The sequence below is a fragment of the Lontra canadensis genome, unplaced genomic scaffold (genome assembly GCF_010015895.1).
Source record: "Lontra canadensis isolate GAN:19392208 unplaced genomic scaffold, GSC_riverotter_1.0 scaffold14, whole genome shotgun sequence".
Lineage (NCBI taxonomy): Eukaryota > Metazoa > Chordata > Mammalia > Carnivora > Mustelidae > Lontra > Lontra canadensis.
Genome location: NW_022631008.1, coordinates 25,662,403 through 25,688,180, shown reverse-complemented (window position 1 = coordinate 25,688,180; position 25,778 = coordinate 25,662,403). Strand labels below are relative to the sequence as shown.

The 25,778-nt window shown below is 41.1% G+C and overlaps 1 protein-coding gene across 1 annotated transcript in view; it reads right to left on the bottom strand.

Annotated features, from left to right (window-relative positions):
• Window positions 1–25,778, bottom strand: part of LOC116868158 — a 174,313-nt gene that overhangs the window by 62,733 nt on the left and 85,802 nt on the right. Inside the window, exons 22-29 of the mRNA XM_032858279.1 lie at window positions 24,244–24,337; window positions 23,142–23,279; window positions 17,381–17,538; window positions 16,181–16,292; window positions 14,815–14,864; window positions 13,476–13,652; window positions 4,816–4,933; window positions 1,210–1,375 (exon numbers count right to left, since the gene is read on the bottom strand). Of these exons, the coding sequence (XP_032714170.1) occupies window positions 1,210–1,375; window positions 4,816–4,933; window positions 13,476–13,652; window positions 14,815–14,864; window positions 16,181–16,292; window positions 17,381–17,538; window positions 23,142–23,279; window positions 24,244–24,337 (1,013 nt within the window). The remainder of the gene's footprint in view (window positions 1–1,209; window positions 1,376–4,815; window positions 4,934–13,475; window positions 13,653–14,814; window positions 14,865–16,180; window positions 16,293–17,380; window positions 17,539–23,141; window positions 23,280–24,243; window positions 24,338–25,778) is intronic.

Genomic DNA, 25,778 nt, shown 5'->3' with positions numbered 1-25,778 from the left:
AAAAATCTGTGTTTTCTGCTGAGTCAGCCCCAATCCATCCCCTTTTCATGCTGCTTCTCCTCAGAGACTGGCATCAACCCTCCTCCAGGATCGCCACTCATACCCTTCCCTAGGTCTCCTGTCTGAACGTTTACAGTTTCCATCAGTGTTCAGTGACATCTACCACATCTACCAGCAAACAAATCAGGGTCTCCCACAAACACTTTTTCTTTATGCACTGGCCAGAGAGAAATAGATTCAGAGTATCTTACACTCATTTGAAGAATGCTAGGTTTAAATAAGCACATTATCATCTCATTCCATCAGCTCTTCTCATCCTTTAAAATCCTTGGTTACCCTGTTATAAAGTATTGTGATTAATTAATATTTACATAACTACAGACATAATTTGGCTGCAAGTCAAGTTATTAAAATAACGAGATCAGTTTCCCTACTTTTGATCAACCCAGCTTACTAAGCATTTCAGTCTTTAATTTACCTTGTGCATTTATCTCAGAACTTAGTGCTTATTTAGGGTTTATGGATTAGCACTTGGCAGATAAAACTAAAGCCTCAGTCATTCTTACTTCAGGGCCATGTGGCTACTGTTAGCTAACAGAGATGGTCTGCAAAAAATTCTTGACAATGAATGCTTGGCTCTGACCTTGCCATATTAGCTCACAAAGGCCAGAAAGGGGATGAAAGAAAACTAGGGTATAGTAAGGGCATGTACATTCTTGTAGAAGCTCTACATAGATTTTAATCCACAGAACATCTCCATGAAACAGGTGTTATCATCCCCATTTTATAGATGGAGAGAGACCCGGAGAGTCAAGTGTCCAGCGCCCAGTAACCAAGTGGCAGATACAGGGTAAAAACCCAGGCTGGCCCAGTTCCCGGCTAGCTTTACTTTGTGGTTTAACCTGCAAGTGTGGAATTAATTAGTTTGGAGACAGAATATCATGAGGTTTTGCCCTTTGCCCTTCTTCTCCTGTCATTTATGAAAAGAATAATTTAATTCAGTCTTTCCAAGTATTAAGAGCTTCATATGAGTTAACTAGGTGGGGGGAATCTTTTCACAATGTATGTGTTTATCAAATCATCACATTGTACACTTCAGCTTCCAATTTTATTTGCCGATTATACTTCAGTGAAGTTGGAAGAAGAAAAGAGCTTCATAGAATTGGACGTGAATACCAAAGGTGATCTGAATCACCTCTAATCACTTACCAATGCCCTCAGTTCCTCCCCAGTTGCCTTTCAGGGGGTTAGCACTTAGAGGAAATTCAAAACATGTTGGACAATTTCCAAGTTGAGCAAAACTGAAAAGGTAGGCCACAATGTCATGGAGAGAGGCTATCAGCTGTAGAGTTAGCTGTAAGGCTTGGAAAGCTGCCTGTGGGTAAAATCAACAGAAAGAAATAACATTTTAAGAAGTTTCTAAGAGAAGGGAGGGAGACAAACCATAAGAGACTCTTAATCTCACAAAATAAAGTGAGGGTTGCTGGGGGGGGAGGGGGATATGGAGAGGGGGGTGGGGTTATGGACATTGGGGCGGGTATGTGCTATGGTGAGTGCAGTGAAGCGTGTAAGCCTGACGATTCACAGACCTGTACCCCTGGGGCAAATAATACATTATATGTTAATAAAAATAACTAATAACCCCCCCCAAAAGCCCCCAAATTGGGGCACCTGAGTGGCTCAGCTGCCTAATGTGGCTCAGGTCATGATCCTGGCATCCTGGGATAGAGCCCTACATCGGGCTCCCTGCTCAGCGGGAAGCCTGCTTCTCCCTCTCCCACTCCACCTGCTTGTGTTCCCCCTCACACTCTCTCTGTCAAATAAATAAATAAAATCTTTAAAAAAAGAGAGAGAATTAAAAAAATACATGAGCACATCAATTAGGGATAGTATCTTCAAACAATATTAAACATTTTCACAGTATAATACAGGTTAGTAATTACAGAATAACATCTGGAAAACAGAACACAAACCTACTCCTCAACCAGGTTATATGCCTTTGGACAAGGTACGTCCTAGAGTGAGGGGTTTAAAGCAATGTGTTTCTCTTTGCTTAAAGACACTGGTGACCAGAAACACAGCAAAATGTGTTTGCAGGACCACTGATAGATTACAAGTGTCACAGATAAACTCCTAGCAGGAACCCGTATTCAGATACCACTGCCGAGAGGGAACACCTGTAAGCAAAGTGTAGGTATTTATCAACATAGTTTAAACACACAAATAAGGGCCATCTATACCCCAATGTTTATAGCATCAATGGCCATGGTTGCCAAACTGTGGAAAGAACCAAGATGCCCTTCAACGGACAAATGGATAAGGAAGATGTGGTCCATATACACTATGGAGTATTATGCCTCCATCAGAAAGGATGAATACCCAACTTTTGTAGCAACATGGACGGGACTGGAAGAGATTATTACGCTGAGTGAAATAAGTCAAGCAGAGAGTCAATTATCGTATGGTTTCATTTATTTGTGTAGCATAACAAATAACATGGAGGACATGGGGAGATGGAGAGGAGAAGGGAGTTGAGGGAAACTGGAAGGGGAGGTGAACCATGAGAGACTATGGACTCTGAAAAACAACCTGAGGGTCTTGAAGGGGTGGGGGATGGGAGGTTGGGGGAACAAGGTGGTGGGTATTAGGGAGGGCACGTATTGCATGGAGCACTGGGTGCAAAAACAATGAATACTGTTACGCTGAAAAGAAATTTTAAAAAAAGTAAAAAAAAAAAACACAAATAAAAATGATCAAACCCAGGACCTTAACTATTAACATTCGAGTGAAGGAAAAGTGGAAAATGATGATCCAACTTAAAGAAGGTAGTATTTACATATATAATACATAATTATCTTTACACTTAATAGTTATAAAATATATACTATATATTTTGAAACATCTAAAATTCTTTAATGAAAGAAAGGGCAGTTCTATTTTTAATTATTTGAGGAAATTCCATACTGTTTTCCATAATGGCTGCACCAACTTACATTCCCATCCACAGGACACAAGGGTTCCCTTTTCTCCACATCCTTGCCAAGACTTGCTGTCTCTTGTCATTTTGACAATAGCCATCCTAACAGGCGTAGGGTGCTCTCTCACTGTGGTTTTGATTTGCCTCTCTCTGAGGATCAGTGATATTGAGCATATTTTCATGTACCTGTTGGCCATCTGGTTGTCTTCTTTGGAAAAAATGTCTAATCATGACCTTTGCCCGTTTTAAAGTCAGATTTTATTGTTGTTTTGTAGGAGTTCCTGAGTTCCTTACATATTTCAGGTATTACCCCCTTATCAGATACGTGGTTTGCAAATATTTCTCCCATTCTCTAAGTTGCCTTTTCATTTTGTTGTTTCCTTTGTTGAGCAAAACCTTTTTAGTTTGATAGAGTCGCATTTATTTATTTTTGCTTTTGTTGCCTATTCTTTTCATATTATATCCAAAAATCATCACCATGACCAATGTCAAGCTTTCCCCACTTTCCTCCAAGAGTTTTGCAGTTTTCAATGTTACATTTAGTCTCTAATCCACCTCAAATTAATTTTTGTGAGAGGTGAGAGGTAGGGGTCCAGTTTCATTCTTTTGTATGTAGAACTACCATATGATCCTCCCACTCCTGGGTACACATCCAAAGTCAGTATCTCAAGGAGATTATCTATACTTTCATGTCCATTGCAGCATTACTCATCATAGGCAAGCTATGGAAACGATCGAACTGTCCAGTGGATGGATAGATGGATAAAAAAATGTGAAACACATACACAAAAGGATATTATTCACACATTGAAAAAAGAAAAATCCTGCCATTTGCAAAAGCATGGATGAGCCTGGAGAATGTCATGCTAAGTAAAATAACCAGATAGGAAAAGACGCATTGGACAATCTCACTTATATGTTGAATCTAAAATAATAAACAAAATGTTGAAATCATAGAAGAGTAGCTACCAGGGGTGGGAAATGGATAGGCGTTGCCAAAGGGTACACATTTTCAGTATCAGATGAATAAATTCTGAGGATCTAATGTGTAGCATGGTGCCTATAGTTAATAATAATGTATTGCATACTTGGAACTTGCTAGGAGAGTAGATAAGTGTTCTTACCACATGCAAAAGAAGATAACTGTGAAGAGATAGATATGTTAATTAACTGGGGTAATCATTTAACAAGGTACACATACGTTAAATCATGTTACACACTTCAAATATATGCAATTTACTGATTAGTTACATCTCAATAAAACTGGGGCGGGGGGGGGGGGGGGAGAGGGTAAGAAACTAGGTTGTTAAACCTAGGTTTTCACTTAACAAAGAACAATCAGAATGTTCCCAATGGCCATTTTCCAGCGCTACACTTCACTTAGAAAATACTTGTTGAGTACTCTGTGTATTTCTAGATCTACTTTTTATATGGTTATCAATATGACCCTCTAACAGGAAGTTAGGTGCACAGAGCAGCCCCTCAGAGAAACAGGCTGATGGCTACGCCTGCGATCTCCACCTGTCATTAGCTTCAGGGCATCCGGGTGGGATTTTCCGTGAAGGGTGTGGGAGGAAATTGAGGATTAATAAGGAATGCGGGAAGCTCGGATTAGTATTCATTAGTGACTGGGGAGAAACAGAACTCGGGGAAATAATGAGGCCCTAGAGAAAGGATTATGAAGCAGGCAAAAATATTGGGAGCGTTGTGAAGATCTTCGGGTACTAGATATCCCTGGAAAAAAACAAGAGATGTTCTCTGTGATTGATACGCTTAACCGCGAGACATAACAAAGCCCCAGCCAGTTTTCATTCTGGCACACAGAAAGAAATACAAACCTCTTCTGGCAGAGTTTTGAACATAACCAGCACTTCAGAAGGATGGGGCAGGAACCATAAATTGAGGAAGACCTTCCCGTCAGCAGACAGCAAACCCCGCGGCCGGGCCCGAAAACTCCTGTGGCATTATAAGAAAGTTTGGGTCAGCACAGCATTTCTCTTTAAAAAAACAGACACCCCGGGGCGCCTGGGTGGCTAAGTGAGTTAAAGCCTCTGCCTTCGGCTCAGGTCATGATCCCAGGGTCTTGGGATCGAGCCCCACATTGGGCTCTCTGCTCAGCGGGGAGCTGCTTCCTCCTCTCTCTCTGCCTGCTTCTCTGCCTACTTGTGATCTCTGTCAAATAAGTAAGTAAATAAATAATCTTAAAAAAAAAAAAAAGGCAAAACAGACACCCCAGTGGGAACTATTTCTAACACGGCCCTGCAGCCACAGCTCCGGGCTGGGGTGACACCCGAGCCGAGCTGGAGCCCGGCGTCCAGGCCCGGGCCAGCACGTCTCACTTGCAGGCAGCTCACAGGTGGCCTCGGTTATAAATAACTGAGGAGAGGAGCGGGGAGGCTGCTTTTAGCCCCGGCTGTGTTGGAGGAAGGAGTGGGTTTGGAGGGCAGGAAAGGTGTGGTGAGAAAGCAGAGAGAGGACCTGAATGTGGTGGCTGGCACCATTCTGGGTGTTACATATTTTCTCATTGAATTCTTATGTCCTTAGAATTCACCTGTGTTGTTATTTGACAGAGGAGGAGACTGCGGTCCTAGGAGAACTTTGCCTGCCCAGCTCCTAAGAGATGAAGTTGAGACTTACTTTGTTTTATTTTTTAATTTTTTTTTTTTAGAGAGAGCACAAACAGGGAGGAGAGGGAGAAGCAAGTTCCCCATGAGCATGGACCGTGAGGCGGGACTCGATCCCAGGACCCTAGGATCCTGACCTGAGCGGAAGGCAGCCGCCTGAAGCCTTCGAAGCCTGACGTGCACCTCCCTGGGGGCCCTGGGGAGAAACCACCATCCTGAATTTTACATTCATGTTAGTTTTTCTTTGTGGTTTTACCATAATTGGATAAAATATTAAAAGATTATTTTGTTGGGTTTTGCCTGTGTTTGACCTTCACACCAATGGAAGCTCGTGATCTTTCCGGTATACCCACTGGGGGAAGGTGGCATCTTGACCTGGTTTCTATGTCCTCTCAGGAATGAGGTGGCCCACTGTGACAGAGGGTGGGGTAAGGGGGGCTGTTTTCCATTTGAATGGATTTGGTGCCTTTAAGTCTAATTGTGTTCATCTGGTGTGAAAATGGTGCTTGTGCAGTTAACAGGTGTGGATTCTGGCATCGGAGGACCCCGTTCTGAGACCAGCTTCCATCGCCCACAGCTGTGTGGCCTTAGATGCACTACCATCTGAGTCCTTGCATACATAAAGTGGAGATAATGATTCCCAACTCACAGAATCGATGTAAGGAATAATTTTTAAAAAGAGTACCAAGCTTGTGAAAAATCTTTTCTAAGTTGTGAGGAGCTATACAAAGTTTGTTGTTAGAATGCTAAGGTGAGGGTATCTAGCAAAGGGGCCAAAGGTGGGTAGGGGGCAAGGAACCCCTGTGGCCCAGTAAAGAGACCTTGTAGGAACCCTTGGGGCTATTTGTTAACAAGTGGGAACCTGAACACACTAATGAGAGGATGTCCTAGAATTGAGGGTTATAGGGCAAGGCTAGAGAAGGGTGCCACCTTAGACCCATCTCGGCTATGCTAGACAAAGCAGGCCTCACAGACACACAGACAGACAGTGGAAGGAGGTGTGTGGTGGGTATGGAGCCCCCTAACCCCGCCACACAACAGCCCCTCCCCCTTAATCCCTCCGCTCTGCTCTTCCCACTCTGTCCCTAGTCCTGGACGGTGTGTCCACTCTTCTGGCTGCAAAGGCCATCCATTCACGGTGATACCTGAATCCACCTGTGCGTGCCCGGTCCCCTCCCCAGCTCCTCACTTCCAACTTGCTTCCTGTTGGTTGGTAGGGTTTCAGATCATTTCAGTCAAAGAAGGCAAGAACTGAACTCCTTACCCTCTACCACCCCAAACCTGTGCCTCGTCCTCTGTTAAAACAGCCACAACCCTCAGTCGCCCAAGCCAGAAATCAGGGAGTCATTTTTAGAGCCTCCCTTCTCTTTTACTCTTCAAGTCCTACTCATCACACTATTGTTCATAGTTTGTACCCAGTTTTCTTGCCCAGTTCCATGGTCCCTGGAAAGGACTCCTGGTGGGAGGTCCTCACCTTCTGGGGGGCACTTTGGAAATCACAGGGGTGCTTTTTGACTCTTGTTATTGTTTCTGGGTCTCTGGGAGAGATTCAGATCACCCTTTCCACTTACTAAAGTGAAATATAACTCATTTTAACTGAGGGCTGAATGTTTTCAATATCAAACATTCGGAGTCTGAGACTTTTTGAATCATTAAAACTCTACGTGAAGTGAATCATTGGCCTTAAAGCCACCTTTCAAGTCTCAGGGTTTTAATCAGGTAATTTGAGGTTTGGGAACAAAGGACGGTGTTAGTTTGGAGAAATTTCCTTTATTTCAGTAACCACAAAGTCAGACTTTCCTGTCCTGGAGCAGATCAAAGCCAGGGTAACCCAGTCTTATCTCTATTGTTCAGTTCACAATGTCCAAAGGTGCCCCAAAGAAACATCAAATATCAACAATAAAAAGTCACCAGGGCCTGCGGCCAAGCACACGAGGTTACAGGCCGAGGGGCTGGCAGCAACAGTGTGACTGTCCAGTCCTTGGCCTCAGAGAAACACATACATCCCCGGAGCCTCAGGGCCCTCTACCAAGTGTTACCCTTTATTTCTCAACCATTCTTTCCTTCCATTTGCACCCCTGCCTGCAGTGAGCAGCCATCTGCTGGGGAAGGACAGAGAGAGTAGCAGAAAGCTCTGGGTCCGAAGTGCAGTGGTATAGCCTGTTCTCAGCCCCACAAGGAGGGTTCCTCCCCACTCCTCGTGGATGGCCCACCAACTCCCTAGCCTGTCAGTTTCTTACCTGCTTGACATCATCCCCTTTCCCCTTCCTTCCCCTCCAGCCATCCACTCTGGGGCCAAATCCCAGACCTTATCATTACCTGGGACCACCTCCCCTGCAAAGACTTAAACCCAAAACCCCCTTTCCCGTCTTTTCCTACACCAACCTTTTATTCCAGTTTCCTCACTCATCTACTCCCAGTAAACCTCCATTATCCCCACAAAATATGCTCCTTGACATTGTCCAGCCCTCTGGTCTCCCCCTTTCATCTGTCAGTTCCATTCTGACTTCCCTCCTTTCCCTGCCCACACTGGGTCTCGCAGTCAAGCATAGGAACTACTCTCTCACCAGAACTTTCCAGTCTCTGCTTCCTTGTATTCACTACTCACCTACATAGCAAAACCCCAACTCTGGATCCTTCTGACTATTATGTTTTTGGCTTCTAGCTGCATGTTGCTGAGCACAGCTGGAGGAAATCACACCACTAATTGTACTGATGCAACAACGAGTAAATGGTTTCCAGCCTGAGCTGTGTCACCCTGGGACAACCCTTATTCTTTCCTTTGATCAGCTTTCATGCCCATTTCCTTTTCTAATAATTCCAAGACTTCTTTCAGCCTCATACCAAATTCTTGACAGCAAATGATGACACAATCTTATTTCATAATTGAATTAAAGGCCATTGGCTGGAACTTCCCCTACCTCCTGTGGGCCGTTTCCCCTACCTCCTGTGGGCCGTTTCCCCTACCTCCATCTCCCCTTCAATCAAGGTCAAAGGCAGAGGTACACATCTGGGATATGAAATGAAGATGGCCACTGCCCGCAAGGTTCTTACATTTCTGAAGCAACTAGATTTATGCATGATTTATGACAGAAGCATGGTGGAATGGAAGCACAGTTGGCCATTGAACAACGCAGGTCAGGGGTGCTGACCCACCTTGAAGTAAAAAATCTGTGCATAACATAGAAACGTAACTACTAATAGCCTACTGTTGACCAGATACATGGATAGTTGATAAACACATATTTTGTATGCTATATATACTATATACTATATTCTTATAATAAAGGAAGCTAGAGAAAGAAAATGTTATTAAGAAAATCATAAGGAAAACACATTTACAGTACTCTACTATATTTATAAAAGACAAATCAATTTATAAGGGGACCTGTGCATTCAAAACCATGCTGTTCAAGGGTCAACCATATATGAAAGTGCTGGAAACATCCAGATTAGGGAGCATTAAGACCTGTTGGGAGGTCTCAAAAAGGAAGAAATAAGGAAGAAATTCACCACTGAGGCTTTCGAGCTGTGATTCAGTATCTCCCTCTCTACCTTTTTCCTCTTTAGGACACTACCATTTGTTCCCCCATTTAAAGGAATTGTGATAAAATATACATAACATAAAATTTATCATTGGAACTGTCTTTAAGTGTAGAGTTCAATGGCATTAAGTACTTCCACATTGTTGTGCAACTGTCTCCAGAACTTTTATTCATCTTCCAGAATGGAAACTCTGTACCAATTAAATAATAATTGCACTGCCATCTTTTTATTTATCCAAGCCAGAGGCTCTGGGTGACACCCAGCTTCCTCCTTTGCCTTTAGCCTCCCATCAAATCCAGCACCTGGCCAACTGGTTTTACCTCCTACACATCTCCTGTCTGTACAGCTTCAGTAGCTTCCTAAATGAGATTCCCAACCATCATCTTACTCCCCCTTTGCCTGCTGTGGAAGGACATATGCCAGACTTTTGGATCTTGCTCATGATTCCTGTACATTCTCCTCCTCATTGCTCATCCTCACACACCCTGGGTGGGAGCCACTCAAGAGCGCATGTGCTGTCTCACATCTCTGTGTCACTATACATGCGGGTCTCCCAGCTTGAACTGAAGTTATTTTCCTGGTGTACCCGAAACACTAACCATCCTCTAAGTCCCAGGTTAAGCATCCCCTTTACCCTGCAGCCTGCCTGGCTCCCCATCCCCACCACCCCAATCCCTAAGATAATAATGAACATTTCCTGGAGGGTGCTGCTTTTATTATTCTCTTATTATATTTTAGTCTTTATAGCAATGTATTGTAGTTAACTATTTTCCCAGGGCACCCAGGTGGCTCAGCTGGTTAAGCTCTGCCTTTGGCTCAGGTCATGATCTCAGGGTCCTGAGATTGAGCCCCACATCAGGATCCCTGGCCAGCAGAGACTCTGCTTCTCCCTCTGCCCCTCCCCTCATGCATGCTCTTTCTCTCTCTCTCTCGCTCTCTTTCTCTCTCTCAAATAAATAAATAAAATCTTTTTTAAAAAATTACCTATTTCCCCTTGCCTAAAGGGCAAGGACAATGTCTATCCATTGCAGTACAGCACTTGGCACCAAGGTTGTCATGTACTGTTGTTCCGGTTGTGCCCTGAGGCAGCCAGCAGTGGCTGAGATGCAGCCTATGTTTTACTTGCCAAGCTCTGCATCCTGGCAGGGGGCTACACCTGCCCAGAGGAAGGGGCGCCTTCTTTCAATGCACGTAAACACCATATGGGATCGTGGCTCTACCTGTCAAACAGTAAGGGTTTGACTAATGTTCTCACATTAACCCTTCTCTCCCTTCTTCATTCCAGCAGCCAACACCCCTGCTTTTGAAATATGCCCAAGCATCATCCCAGTCTCCAGACTCTAGTCTCCTCTGGAGCCATGAAAAGCAAGGAGGCCTCAAGGGGCATCCTTCTTGGGAGAAGAATGCCCCTTGTCTCCTCTTCTATAGAGACTTGGGTTTGGGGATAAGGTCGTCTCTGTTAAAAGTAAATACAGTACATTACAGCCTTTAAAGGATTAAATAGCACCTTGGAATTTTAAACCCACAGAACTGACAGGGCTCTACTGGTCAAGGGATGGCAAACACAACCAGGGAGGCCACCTTGCCCCTGTCCTTGGCCATGACAGACATTGCCAATCCATTACAACATGCTCATAAGCTTGGGATGTCTCAGAATCCTCCATAGGGCATTAATTGTTAGAATTGACATTTAAAGGAAAACTTATTTTTTATTTTCGACCTAACCCAACTCCATATTTTAAGAAAGAGATGAGTGAGGAGGACCTGTCCCTCCATGACCCTCATCATTCCCCAACTCTGTCCCTTCATCTCTAGTTAAATTCGTCCTGGGGTGATTCCCATCTATCATTTCACGAACACTTCTAGATGGCCCCTTTCCAAGAAGTCTTTCCTCAGCAGTTCCACTCCTTGGACTCAAACTCTAGACAACCTAGCACTGAAAATCTTAGCATGTTGAACTTCAGAGAGCTGCTTCAATGTCCTCACTCATCAGATGAAGAATTGAGGTTCAAAGACTGAACAAAAGTGATTTGCCCGAGACCTCAGGGCAACTTACAATTGAGCTGGGCAAAGTCCAAATATTCTAACTCCAAGGCCATGACTCTCTCCCCTCTACCTCCTTGTGGCCAATGTTCATTTTTGTTAATACTCAGTACATGGAATCACAGACTTTCAAGTTAAAAATAATCTTATACTTTTTTAAGCTTCCACATAAGACAGAAGTTCCTTTCTCTATTGCTCTGTTCTCTGTGGTGTATTAAAAGGGAAAGGTTGAAATCTGGAGAGTTTAGGAAGTAGGAGATGGGTATAGCCAAAAAATACGGAATCTTTATCAGTCACTGTCTAACTCTATGACTTGGGCTCTGGGTGAGCCCTTCCTTTGCCCACACTTCTATTGACCAGAGTCGTGCCATGAAATTATCACACACTGACCACATGATTTAGGGCTCTAGGCTCATCCCCCTTAAATGATGGTTTCCCTTGATCTTTAGGAAACACAGTCATCTACAATAAACAATACAGGAATAGAGCAAGACCTGCAAGTCAGAGACATTTTTTTTTTCTTTTTCTTTCTACTTCCTGATCTCCTTATTTGGGTGCTTCAAATAAAACAGATCAGAAGCAAAAACAGACTTCCTGAATACATTTGATCCTAAGCATAAATGTAGTGAATGTGTGGTTAGACTTCTGGAAACTATTTTAAAAATTCGATCCTAAGTATAGATAGGGCTTATAAATGGTTGACTTGGCTAGTGGGTAGATGAGATAATGAAACTAAGAAGTCAGAGGATTATCCTGTGATGTTTCATAGGAGAGAAAGATACACTTCAGTCTCATTGGGCAACAGGTGTACAGTCAAACCCTTAAGCAAAAGAGTCAGTCTACTGAGGTGTATTTGCCCTACCCTTCCTTCAAATGCATTCTTCCACTGGGTAAATGTGGAAGTCGACCCAAGTGTATGCACTGGCTGAGCTCATGAGACAGACCCCGGTCTCCACAAACTGGAGTTCGTGTCAAGGTAGGACTGGTCACTATTTTGGTAGCCAGCTATCAGTTAGTCAAGGGCCTGCAAATTCAAGCTTTTTTCATTCTCCAGATTTCTCTAGCCTGTTCTATCATCCCCACTATTTTTTTTTTGGGGGGGGGTGAGCTCTGACTTACCTGTCACCTCCTCTTTTAATGTCTCCCTGAGGCCCTGGGCTACAGTTAAACACTCCCTCTTTTGTGTCCTCAAGGAACATTTCACATAACTCTAGCAGATTACCTTTAAAATCTTTGAAGTTACTTTTTTGTTGATAGCGCTTTCCCCCACTGGGCTGAATTTACTGTCAGAGTCATTGGCTTATTTACCTTTAAAACTCCAGCACATAGCAAAATGGCTAGTATTAAGTAAGCACTAAATAAATGCTGGCTGAATAACGCATGAATGAGTGAGGGAGTGAATGAGTGGTCTGATACAAATGGTCTCTCAATTTGCTTTCATCAATCTGTTCTATGGTATTTATTGAGTATTACGATTATATAACACTAAGCTCTGTGCCTTAAGGGAAAGAGTAGGGAGGAAAGTAAGCTCACCATTTTTCTCCCCCTTGGAGATGGAAGAACTATGTAACACTCCTTCTTTCTCCCTTTCTTTCTCTTTTCTTTTTTCTTTTCTTTTCTTTTTATTTCTTTTTTAAGAAAATGTAGTTGCTGACTGCATAGGTATGCTAACTCTTCCATCTAGGTAAGTGAACTCCAGGCAGGTTGAGTTAGGAACATTTGGAAAACTGGATAAGGCATGATAAGGAAGTATGGAAGCAGCTCTGCTCTTATCACTTAATATCACTCTACATGTATTTTTTTTTCCTCTGCCAGAGAAATATACAAAGGCAGATTTATCCAAGGCACTGGTGTATCAATGTTGTGTGTGTGTGTGTGTATGTGTGTGTTTCTTATTTCTTCTGGTCTCTTAAGTAAACTATTTGAAGTCAGGACAGTTCAAGATCAAGATTACTCATTTGTTTGCTTATTTTAGATGCTGGCTTATGTAAAAGGGTGTGACTGATGGAAATCTCTGGGCTCTCCAGGGGAAAACAAAAAACTGCATAGCTTGAAAAAGCAGTGAAACAGCCCATAAACAAAGAACCTCTTCTGGGTTCAAATACAAAGATACTGTTATTCTTAGAGTGTTAGCTCTTTCTTTTGCCCTTTTGAACCAGGAGATCAAGGTCAAATGCAGTAAAGAAAGCAAGATTCCCATACCAAATTTAACATGCCTCTTCCCTCTTCCCTGGGAGGGGTAGGGTATGGAGGTGGAGTAAAAAGATGTAAAGGAAATTACACACCTGGGGTCAGCCTTGAGGCCCTCCTTGGAGTCTCTCAACCCTTTCTTTTCTTCTGGTTGCCCCACCATGAAAAATGTATCTCTGATGGTAGGGAAATCTTCTAGCAGGGCTCTCAGACTATTGCAGTATGCCATAATCTGACCCCGAAGAGCATAGTGAGACATACGGCAGTTGAACCTGAAAGTCAGAAGAGATGATGTCCATAAAGTCAATTGAAGTTATTCCATCTTTCTCAGAAGAATCTACTTCCCTAAAAGATCTTTCAAAGATAACAGAGGACCTCATCAAGAAGAAAGTTCTATCTGGTTCATGTTGCTATTGCCTCAAAACAGAGGCATGAGCCTCTTCAAACCATCTCCCATCCTTCATTTCTGATACATGTCAGAGGATGGATTGGTTTGGTTTTATCCAATAGAATTGTGTTTATTAAAAAACAAACCACCTAGTGATCCGAAGGGGCACATGCACTCCAATGTTTATAGCAGCAATTGCCAAACTGTGGAACGAGCCTGGTGTCCATCAGCAGATGAATGGATAAAGAAGATGTGGTATATATATACACAATGGAATACTATGCAGCCATCAAAAACGAAATCTTGCCATTTGCAATGATATGGATGGAACTAGAGGGCATTATGCTAAGTTAAATAAGTCAATCAGAGAAAGATAATTGTCATGTCATTTTACCGATATGTGGAATTTAAGAAACAAAACAGAGGACCATAGAGCAAGGAAGGGAAAAATAAAACAAGATGGAATCAGAGAGGGAGACATACCATAAGAGACTTTCCTTTTTAAAAAGATTTTATTTATTTATTTTAGAGAGAGAGTGAGAGAGAGAGATGAGAGAGCACACAGAGGGAGAAGCAGGCTCTCCACTGAGCAGGGAACCCTATGCAGGGCCCGATCCCAGGACCCTGGGATCATGACCTGAGCCAAAGGCCAACGCTAAACTGACTGAGCCACTCAGGCACCCTCTCTTCCCCCCATAAGAGACTCTTAATCATAGGAAACACACTGAGGGTTTGCTGGAGGGGTGGGGATGGGGGATGGGGTAACTGGGTGATGGACATTAAGGGGGGCATGTGATGAAATGAGCACTGGGCATTATATAAGATTGATGAATCACTGAACTCTACCTCTGAAACTAGTAATACATGTTAATTAACTTAATTTAAATTAAAATACATAAATAAATAAATGTTCAGTAGGAAAAAAAATCAATTAAAAAATTAAGAAAACCACCTGACTCATTGTCTGGATTTCTATAGAACATAGCAGTTCATTGAATTCAGGGTCAGAGAAATCAGCGTATGTTGTTCACATACACCATACTTACTTCTGACAATATTCAACTATAACATCTCTCTTGACTTTACCAACTTCATCCTGTAATAAGAGAGAATGACAGTTCTTCTATTAGATGGTTGGCTATAAAAACTCTCCAGCCTAGTACATGTATACAAACATATAGCAAACTTTAAGTAGGAAAGGGCCACACAGTTGACATATTCTTTCTGAAGGCCAACTTGTTGAGAAATACTCCATATTCTCTCCCACACCTGCATCCTTGTTGAGTAGCCAAGAATGCATGGCCCTGACCACTCTTTACCTGGGCCATTTCTCATGGTTCTGTTCACAAAGAGCAAAATTGAAGGATGGGTAATGTCTCCCTCCAGGAAAAATGGCAAGCTTGCCATAAAAAGTGGAAGCTTCCTCAAGCTCAGTGTCATTCGACTGGGACAAAAACCCACTGCACACATCTGGTCTTCTCCATGTTGCCCCCTTGAGACTTGGGAGGCAAAGAGAACTGATACAAACATAAAGGTCATGTCACCTGCTCTGCTGTGAGTCATAAAGTTCTTTGTCTCTGATCTAGGAGTCTTGTGTCTTTTAATCTGATGGCATTGGATAATCCTGAAGATCAGTTAATGAACTATAAAATTTTTTACTTGGTTAGTACTTTTTGAATATAGTAGTAAAAAAAAGGTAATTGAATATCTCAATTACTTATTATAAGGAGTCGTTTACCTCCATTATTGCTCAGCAGTTGTCTAGAAGTCTGGCCCCCTCACATCCCATTTGTAGAACGGGATTTGGGAAATTTAAGTCTTTCCTTTTCAGTCACAGAGAGGGAAAAAAACTTAGAGATTGTAAACCTGTGATTTCTCTCCCAAATAACAATGTGTTAGTCTAATGACTTTCTCCTCAAAAAATTAATGAATCCATATTCACAAAATATAGCAATACTTTGAACTGATTAAAGATTTGAATTTCATATTTCCCAACAGATTAGGCTAGCATAAAACTCTTAAATAGAAACATGTCACTAATATCTGGAAAATCAACTAACACAAGAATTAGATAGTGAGAGCCCTTGCTCACATTATCTAAACCCCCCGAACATCTGTGGGTCACTTGAGAGTGGGCTAATGTTCCAGAGCAGGTGCTGAAACTAGTTCCATTTTGAAAGTGACAAAATAAAATGTGGTCTTGGAAAAAATTGTGCATATTTTTAAAACTGAACTACAATTAGCTCGAATTACTTCCTTTCTATTTCTTATTGAATTCCCTTTTACAGTTATTTAAATTTTCAACAGTCTATCCAAATAGGCTGAAAGCAAGAGATTACAAGTTAAGAATTTTTATTGGCTCAAATGTAAAACATAACGAGAGCTTCAGGGAGCCCTTCTCACTGAACTCACAAGGCTCTTCATTCTGTCGGCCATGGTTTGTTTCCTGAGGAGGAAGGCGTTCAGCATCACGTCCCGCAGCCCCACCTTTTCTAGTTGAATGGACACAAAAGCCTCCGGAGCCCTGACAAGTGAACAGAGACATCTCAGCCCAAGGCAGGAAGTAAGTGGACATAGAATAAGAAGACTACACAAAAACTCCCTGGAGGACAGGAAACCTGAGGCTGAGTTCTGGGCATTGCAAAAGGAGAACAGATATCTGTCTCCATGGTTTTCATCCTCTTCATATTTGATTCTATTCACTGGGGATGGTGATGTGTCACCACCCTTCTTAGGGCCCCCATATGCCTGGAGCATGTATCAGCAGTCCCTCTTCTGCCCCAACTTCATAGCTTGGCTGTGTTTGTACTACCCAGGTCCCTTTGTGCCCTCCTGGCTTCTACTGCAGGGGTTTCTAGATTGTGGCAGCCTCTCAAGGGTCCTCTTGGCTAGATGTATTGGTCTTACATCTTCCAGCCCCATGTTGGGAATGGGAACTTAGGGTATTCGAACTCTGATCATATGTCAGATTAATGATATCTTGGGTAGTAGAGTAGTTTTGCTTGTTGGTTTTCTTTTTCCCATTTTAAATTAGCCAGAATTAAATTAAACTGTTATAGGAAATACTCAGGATATTTATTATAGAATACAAATATCTCTCTTTCTCTGTCATGGTAGAAAGAGATCGGGACATCATAGGACATTCTTGATTTATAGCCATCTGTCGGCAGAGGTGTCGCTCTCTGATAATGCATCACCTTATTATCCTAAGCATTGATAAAACCCTTGTTCGAAGAGTGAGGGTAATTCTGTGCTTTTCAGTTTAAGATAAACATGGAAGATTTGGAGAGGCCCATATTCTTCTTTCTTATGTTCTGTCTGTTCGGTTTGAAAAATATAGAGAGAGGGAAGACAAAGGGGAGACAAAGAGAAGGGAGAAGGGAGGAGAAAAGGGCCTGAAATAAGGAACAAGTGACTCTCCATAAACCGTATATTGGAAGAAGTTGAGCCTTCTCAGTGTTCATACAAGGTCTTCATACAAGGTCTTAAAAATTAAACACATGCTGGTCATTTTGGGAATTTAGGCATCCTTTAATCCCCTAACACTACATTATTAATTGACTTAAAAGAAGACACTTTTGTTATTTTTTAAACAAACTTCTAGGGTAGTACCTTTTGGTAGCCTGGAATCTTTCTGAAGGGTGAGTAAGGGTGTCTGGAACTTTTGGATATGGGGCTACTGGTGCGTTCTCTATGTCATTCACAATTCTGGAATTTCTTCTTCTGGTTGGACCCATTCCACCATGATTTCTCAGATCTGAACTTATTTCCTAAAATGTTTTAAACCAAAGTGAATTAAGTTTGTTGGATTTGTAAGTCCTGTAGTACTGACCCCAAAATGCCCCAGACATGGGGTAAGGATGGGTTGGAGTGAAAGAGAGAGAGGAGAAGCAAAACAGTGGGGAGGAGAGGAGAGAGTACAAGAGGGAAGGGAAGAGAGTATTTGCACAATGTAGGGGTGAGGCAGTAGCGTAACTATTTCTAGAATAAAGTGCAGTAGTCTAAATTGCCCTGAAAAAATTCTCCATTCTACAAGTTAGCTAGTTGGAGTGCTCTGTATAGAGTGGCCTCTCAAGAAATACTGTTGATGGACTTCAAGGCTGCAAGATCTGAAAAACTGAGGCAGGGTGCCCACTGTGGTTCAGCCTAAGCAAATGGAGCCCATTAGGACTGCTCTGCCAGTCAACAATGAGCTTTTGAGAATGTCAAATGGCCTCATTCTAATCCCTGCTCTTCTGGTTCTTCCCTCTACATTTAACTCTATCAACTTTCAACTTTTTTCTTTTTTCCTCTTCTTTTAAAAACAATAGCTTTACTGAGATATAACTGACATTTAATAACCAGCACATATTTAAGTTTTGGCATATGTATACAACTATGAAATCTGCAATCAGAATAATGACCATCCCATCCACCCAGCCCCTCTTCTCAAGTAACCACTGTTCTCTGCTTTCTCCAACTATAGATTAGAATGCATTTCCTAGAATTTTATATAAATGGAGTCATGCAGTAGGTACTCTTTTTTTGTATAGTTTCATCCATATTGCTGTATCTCACTAACTCATTTATTTGTATTGCTGAGTAGTATTCCATTATATGGATACACCACAAGTTGTTTATCTGTTCACTTGATTAAGGACATTTGGGTTCTTTCCAGGTCTTGGCTATTTTAAATAAAGCTGCTATAAACATCCGCGTAGTGCTCGCTTCGGCAGCACATATACTAAACATCCACGTATGTTTTCGTATGAACATGTGTTTTCATTTCTCTTGGGTAAATACCCAGGAGTGGAATGGCTGGATTATATGGTAAGTGTATGTTTGAGTTTTTAAGAAACTGTCAAAATGCCTTGCAAGGTGATTGACCACTTTGCATTCCCTTCAGCTGTGAATGAGAGTTCCGTATCTTCCACATCCCTGCCAACACTCAAAATGGTCAGTCTTTTTAATTTTAACCATTCTAATGGGTGTGCAGTAGTTTCTCACTAGGGTTTTAATTTGCATTTTCCTAACAACTCTAATTTCTCTAATAACTAAAAAGGTGTTAAACACCTTTTTATGTGCTTATTTACCATCTGTACATCTTCTTTGGTGACTCATTTCTTCCTGAAACTCTCTTCTCCTTTGGCTTTGGTAGCAGTATACAATTTTGTTCTCTCCCTGTCTCTCATCTCTTTCCTTTCCTCCTCCCTTCCCTCATTTCCTCTTGTTTCCTTTCATTGTCTCCATCATTTATTCCTCCTTATTATATCATCAGTCCTCTTCTTGTCCCACCCTTGTAGGAGAGCAATACACACACACACACACACACACACACACAGTCACACAGTATTTCTATATATTCACATACATTACTATATGTTCACATATTACTATACATATTCACATATTCATTCATATATATAGCCCTAATGTCTTCCTATTCCTGCTCTTGCTCCAATGCAGTGACTTTAAACATTTGTTTTTTGAATGGATCTTAGGAACTCATAATACTTTCACTCTCCATTTCAATAAGAATAACCTCACTTATATCTGTTTTATATATTAGTATTCTTTATAAGATTAAAGGAATTGAATATAGAATTCCTTATGTCAACTATGTATGAAAATCGCCAGTGGTGGTCAAGCTGGGCTCTTCATTTTTGGTAGTACCCATCTGCCCTTTTTTGTTCCCAAGAATGAGTTATCTGAGGGCTCTTCTCTCTGCCTGTCAAAAAGCTCATCCTTCAGGTTTTCCTAAATGCCCACTCTCTGTGCTGCCCTTCCTGGTTCCCCAGATATGACCTTTCTTTTTCTTTAAATTCCTTCTATAGCTTGTTGAACCTCTTTTATGACTTGTGCTTAAACCACTTGAGAGCCTGTTCCCCTTCTATACACTGGTCTCTAAATTCCTCAGGAGCATGAACTGTGCCTCAGTATAATCTGATGAGCGTAACTTATAGGAGGGACTGAATTAAGGTTTTGGGGATTGAGATTTTTAAAAAATCAATATAACTCACTCTATCCTTATTTTCTACTTCAGCATTTAATTTCTATGGGAGTTACTATTTGGCAGTAGAAGTGAGGAATGAGTATTCTTGAGAATTCTATTCAAATTCTCCTATTAACATGAAGAATAGAAATAGATAAATAGAGGTTGGCAAATCTGATAAGGGTTAAATATGGTGAGCTGTATAGAATCTATAAGACTTAATGTTAAAAGACCACCTGGAAAGTTGATTTCCTAAAACCATGATTAATTTTACTGGTGAACATACATGCACATGAGAACTAGACTGTTGTTTAAAAAAGTAGGGAAAAATCCTTAGGAACTGATGTGGAGTGATTTCTAGGATATACTGCTTAGTGAAAAAACAAAGTCCCAAAGAGTATATGTAAATAAAATCCAAAACACTTTCATGATAAAATCATTCAACAAAGTAGGAATAGAGAGAAATGTCCTCAACCTATAAAAGACATCTAAGAAAAACCCATAATTAACATCATAATTAGTGGTAAAAAATTAAAAACTTTCTCCCCAAGATCAGGAATAAGATAGTAATACCCACTCTTGTCATTTCTATTTAGCTTTGTACTGGATGGTCTAGTTAGGGCAATTAGACAAGGAAATGAAATAAAAGGCATCTAGATTAAAAAGGAAGAAGTGAAGTTATTTCTATTTGCAGATAACATGATCTTGTGTATAAAAAGTCCTAAGGAGGAATGCCTGGGTGGCTCAGTCAGTTAAGCATCTGCCTTCAGCTCAGTTCATGATCTCATGGTCCTGGGATTGAGCCCTGTGTCAGGCTCCCTGCTTAGTGGGAAGTCTGCTTCTACCTCTCCCTCTGCCCCTTCCCCTACTGCTTGTGCCTCTCTCTCTCTCAAATAAATATTTTATTTTATTTTTTTAAAGATTATTATTTATTTATTTTGAGAGAGAGAGACAGAGTGAGAGAGAGCATGAGAGGGGAGGTCAGAGGGAGAAGCAGACTCCCCATGGAGCTGGGAGCCTGATGTGGGACTCGACCCCAGGACTCTGGGACCATGACCTGAGCCGAAGGCAGTTGCTTAACCAACTGAGCCACCCAGGCGCCCAAATAAAGTCTTTTTAAAAAATCCCAAGAAATACATACATACATACAAGTAAACTACTAAAACTAATAAACTAGTTTAGTAAGGTGGCAGGATATAAGATCAATATACAAAAACAAATGGCATTTCTCTATATTAGCAATAAACATTCTGAAAATGAAATTAAGAAAACAATTCCATTTATAATAACAGAATAAAAAATAAAATATTTTGGAATTAATTTAACAAAAGAAGTACAGAACTTGCACACTGACAACTACAAAATACTGTTGAAAGAAATTAAAGACGTAAATAGAAAGACATCCATGTTCATGGATCAGAAGACTTAAGACAGCAATAGTATTCAAACTCATATATAGATTCAATCCAATCCCTGTCAAAGTCTCAAATTTTTGTGTGTGTGTGTGTGCAGAAATTGACAAGCTGATCCTAAAATTCATATAAAAATTCAAGGGTCTCAAAATAGCTCAAGCCATCCTGAAAAGGAGAACAAAGTTGGAGGACTCACATTTCTCAATTTCAAAACTTAATACAACTCTACAATAATCAAAACAGCAGGGGTAGTAACATAAAAATAGACATATACAACAATGGACTAGAATTCAGTGTCCAGAAATACACTCTTACATTTATGGTCAATTGATTTTTTACAAAGGTGTCAAGATAATTCAATGGCGAAAGATGAGTTTTTTCAACAAATGGTGCTGGGACAACACACCATGTGCCAAAGAATGAGGTTAGACCCTTTCCTCACACTACGTACAAAAATTAACCATAAATGGACATAGACCTAAATGCAAGACCTAAGATCTCAGAAGAAAATGGAGGAGTAGACCTTTGTGACTTTGGATTCAGGAACGATTTCTTAAATATGACACCAAAAGAATAAATGACAAAAGAAAGACTGGATGAATGGAACTCATCAGAATGAAAAAGTTCTGCTTCAAAGGATACCATCAAGAAAGTGAGAAGATGGCCCTCAGAATGGGAGAAAATATTTGCAAATCATATACTTGGTAAGTATACATGTACTGATACTTGTATTCAGAATACATAAATAACTTATAATTCAATAATGAAAAGACAAATTTTATTTTATATAAAAGGGAAAGAATTTGAATAGAAATTTCTCTAATGAAGACATATAAGTGGCCAATAAGCACATGAAAAGATGTTCAATGTCATTAGTAATTAGAGAAATGCAAATCAAAACCACAATAAGATACCAGTTTACTCCCAATAGGAGGGCTAAAATAAAAAAAGAGAGACATTAACAAGGGTTAACAAAACTCAAAACATATGTCCTTGTAAACACCTACACATGAATGTTCACAGTAGCCTTATTCATAATGGCCAAAAAGTAACACAACCCAATATCTGTCAGCTGATGAATGGATAAATAAAATGTGATCTCTCTATATAATGAAATGTTACTCATCAGTAAAAAGGAATGAAGTCCTGATTCTACATTCTGCAACATGGATAAAACTTGAAAACATGCTAAGTGAAAAAAATCCAGATTCAAAAGACTGTATGTTGAATGATTCCATTTATGTGAAATGTTCAGAATAGGAAAATCTATAGAGCCAGAAAGTACATTACTGTTTGCTGCGGGCTGAGGAAAGGGGGTGGAATGGTAAGTGACTACTAATGGGTACAGGATTTCCTTTGAAAGTGATGAAAAATGATCTGGAATTATATAGTGATGAAGGTTATGAAATCCAGTGAATTATATACTTTAAAGGGGTAAATTTTATGTTATGTAAATTAGATCTCAATAACAACCGCAGAAATCTGGGCGGGGGGGTGGGTTATACATTGTGCCTTACCTTTTGTAGAAAAAAGAAGGGACAAATATCTCCGTTTACTTTTGCAAAAAGCAATTCAGGAAGAATAAAACAGAAAACAATAAAGTCAGTTATCTACAAAGGGTCGAGGTGGAGGAACAAGATGTTTTCTGCTGGATGATTCTAGCTAGCCAATACCACAGTAACACACAAAGAAAAAATTGTTTGCAAATCACTAAAAATTAAGAGACTCAGTAAGGATCTGTTCATGTGTTGACTTCACATTAGGAAAGAAGGAAAGGATGGCAGGAGGGAAGGAGGGAAGGAAAGAAGATGAAATGATAGAAAAGAAGGTAAAGAAGGAAGAAAGAGAAGGAATGAAGGGGAGGAGGGGAAGAAGGAAAGAAGGGAGGAGAGAGGGGGCAGGCTAAGGGGAAGAAGGGGTGGAAGGGATACCCTGGCATCTGCTGTCATCATGGTAGCATGTCTCAGGTTTCTCTATCTTATAGGCTGACCTTTGCATCAGCAGGACAGCCGCACCGGGGCATGGGATAGAAGGATGCCTGCTGGAGAGCCACCATCAAGGCATTTTTCTGAGCTGCTTGGCATGCAAGGGTCACTTGCATATTTTCCACTCCTGAATGGAATAAGAGCTAAAGGAAGAAAATGTGAAAGGTATTAGGAATTTCTGCCATAAAGAAAGAGATGAAGTAGAGGATTTGAGATCACCATTTATTTAACATGTCAACATAGGAATCAAACTGCACGGTGAGCTGAGATCCTTGCTCCTTCTCGGCCACAGGAGTGAATCTGGTCTCTCTCTAAGCACCATTTCATCCCAGGAAGGCACCCTCCTGGCCTGATTTGCCCTGTAGCTGGACACCATCAGGTTTCTGGTCAGAAAAGGATGAGTAGGCTCCGATGAACTAGCAAACCTGCCCAGTGGCAGCCTTTTAAAAACCGCCAAGATTAGATTAACATTTAGAAAATCCACACACAGGCGTGCCTTGGTGACTTGGTCAGTTAAACATCGGACTTTGGCTCAGGCCATGGACTTTGGCTCAGGCCATGATCTCGGGGTCCTGGGATTGAGTCCTAAAGTGGGCTCCACATTCAGCAGGGAGTCTGCTTGTCCCTCTCCCTCTGTCCTTCCCCTGCCCCCACTCATGCTTTCTCTGACTGCCTCTCAAATAAATAAAATCTTAAAAAAAAAAATTCAAAAAGTAAAAAATACACAAATACAAACCTACACATACATGCACAGGAGCAAAGAAATTCACTTAAGTGGAAGGGGAAAAATAACAGCACCAAATTTAAGATCAGGTAAAAGCTCCAATAACAGGTGCATATTTTAAAAACCTGGCACAAAGATGGCTCACAACATGTGCTTCCTTTTAAAACCTAACAGAAGTTATTGCAAGCGGTGGTGCAGGCTCTAGGGTTCAAACCAGACCAATACGCACAACAAATAAGACAAGGCAATCATCATTATTTATGAGCCAGAAGCTTTTTTTCTACATGGGATCCAAACATATGAATTAAATATGATGATTTTTAAAGAAATACATAAGCAAATTGCTTAATTTTACTTTAGTTTTCTTTAAAAAAATAATTTACCTTAAGGATGGCTTCCTTTGTATAAAAGCTGAACTTGCCAACCTGGTTATCATCCACCTCAGAGATGGCTAAGACAAGGGTAGCAGGAGCATATCTGCAAGAAGAAACATGACATGGTTCTGTTGTTCTGTGCCGTTAGTCAACAGATGCCCTTTCTGATGGGACCAAATCGTATGCGATCAGCTCTGAGACATCCACAATAATACCAAGTACAGATATTACATAAGACTTGATATTTCTGCCCAAAGACTGAAGGGCTCTGGGGTCTTTTCAATCCTTATGGGACTTGATCTCCCTGCAGTTTCCTTGTGGTGACCACTGACTCCAAATTCTTTTCTCTTGAAACCCATTCTACTGTTTTATCCTGTTTCTCTTTGAACTTTGACCTCATGTCTTCAGGGTCTTCACTAACTCAAGCCCCTTTGTCCACTCCCTAAAAGCCGTCCAGTTCTTGCTCTCTTCCATTGCCCCAATAATTTTCTAAATGTTCTTTGCAACCATGTTTATGCCTTGGGATATGGTCCTTTGTCCATACCTATGAGATTTGGTCAAGTAACTTAGCATCTATGAATCTTGGTTTCTTCATCTGTAAATGGGAGATATCACCTATCTCATAGGGTTAAGGCAAATATTAAATGGGATAATAAGCATGAACATGCTTTTTAAAATGTAAGCCACTATGCTCATGTTTGATATATGTTGTTGTTATAACAGCACTCCAAAGTGTCAACTTCAAGGAATTAACATACATAAAATAAATGCAAACTCAAGAGACAAGATCCTTGGATGCATAAACCTTCCCCCAGTAACTCAGAAGGCTCCCAGATCTTGTAGGAGTGTTGGGTCATTGTTGGGAGAACCAATCACAGCTTGACCAGGTCACAGATGATTTGAGCACTTTGTGCTGATTGGTTGATTCCAGTTGAACAAAAATATGCCCTATTTCACATCAGTGTAGAATACCAGCTCCAATAGGAGGCCCTTGAAGAGCCAGAGAATAGCTTGGCTCCAGGTTGGAGACCTAGTTAGCCTCATCTGAGGCCCAATCACCCTTCCTGCCTTCTGTGAGACATCTCTATATCCTTATGATAAATTCTCTTTTTGGTTTAGCTAGTGCGACAGGTTAGATTAGGAAATATTTTGCCTCCAGGGGACATTTGGAAATGTCTGGAGACATCTGAGATTGTTACAGTTGGGAAGGAGATGTGTTACTGGCATTTAGGAGGCAATGGTCAGGGGTGCTGATAAGCCACTTCTGCTGCACAGGACAGCCCCCTCTAAGAAAGAGTTACGCAGCCCCAAATCTCGATAATACCAAGGTTGAGAAATTCTATTCATACTCTATCATTCTAACCTTCTCCATTTCAGCCCATGGTCTTTTTGGATAAGAGAGGAGTCCTTTAACGTATTAACACATCAAAGTTACATTTTGAGCGCTAAGCCACACTAGCAAAACAAAGGTGACTTTTCCCCCCTTGGAGTCATCTTTGCTTTCCTTGGTGTGGGGCCAGTACCAGGAATCTCCAGGGACAGAG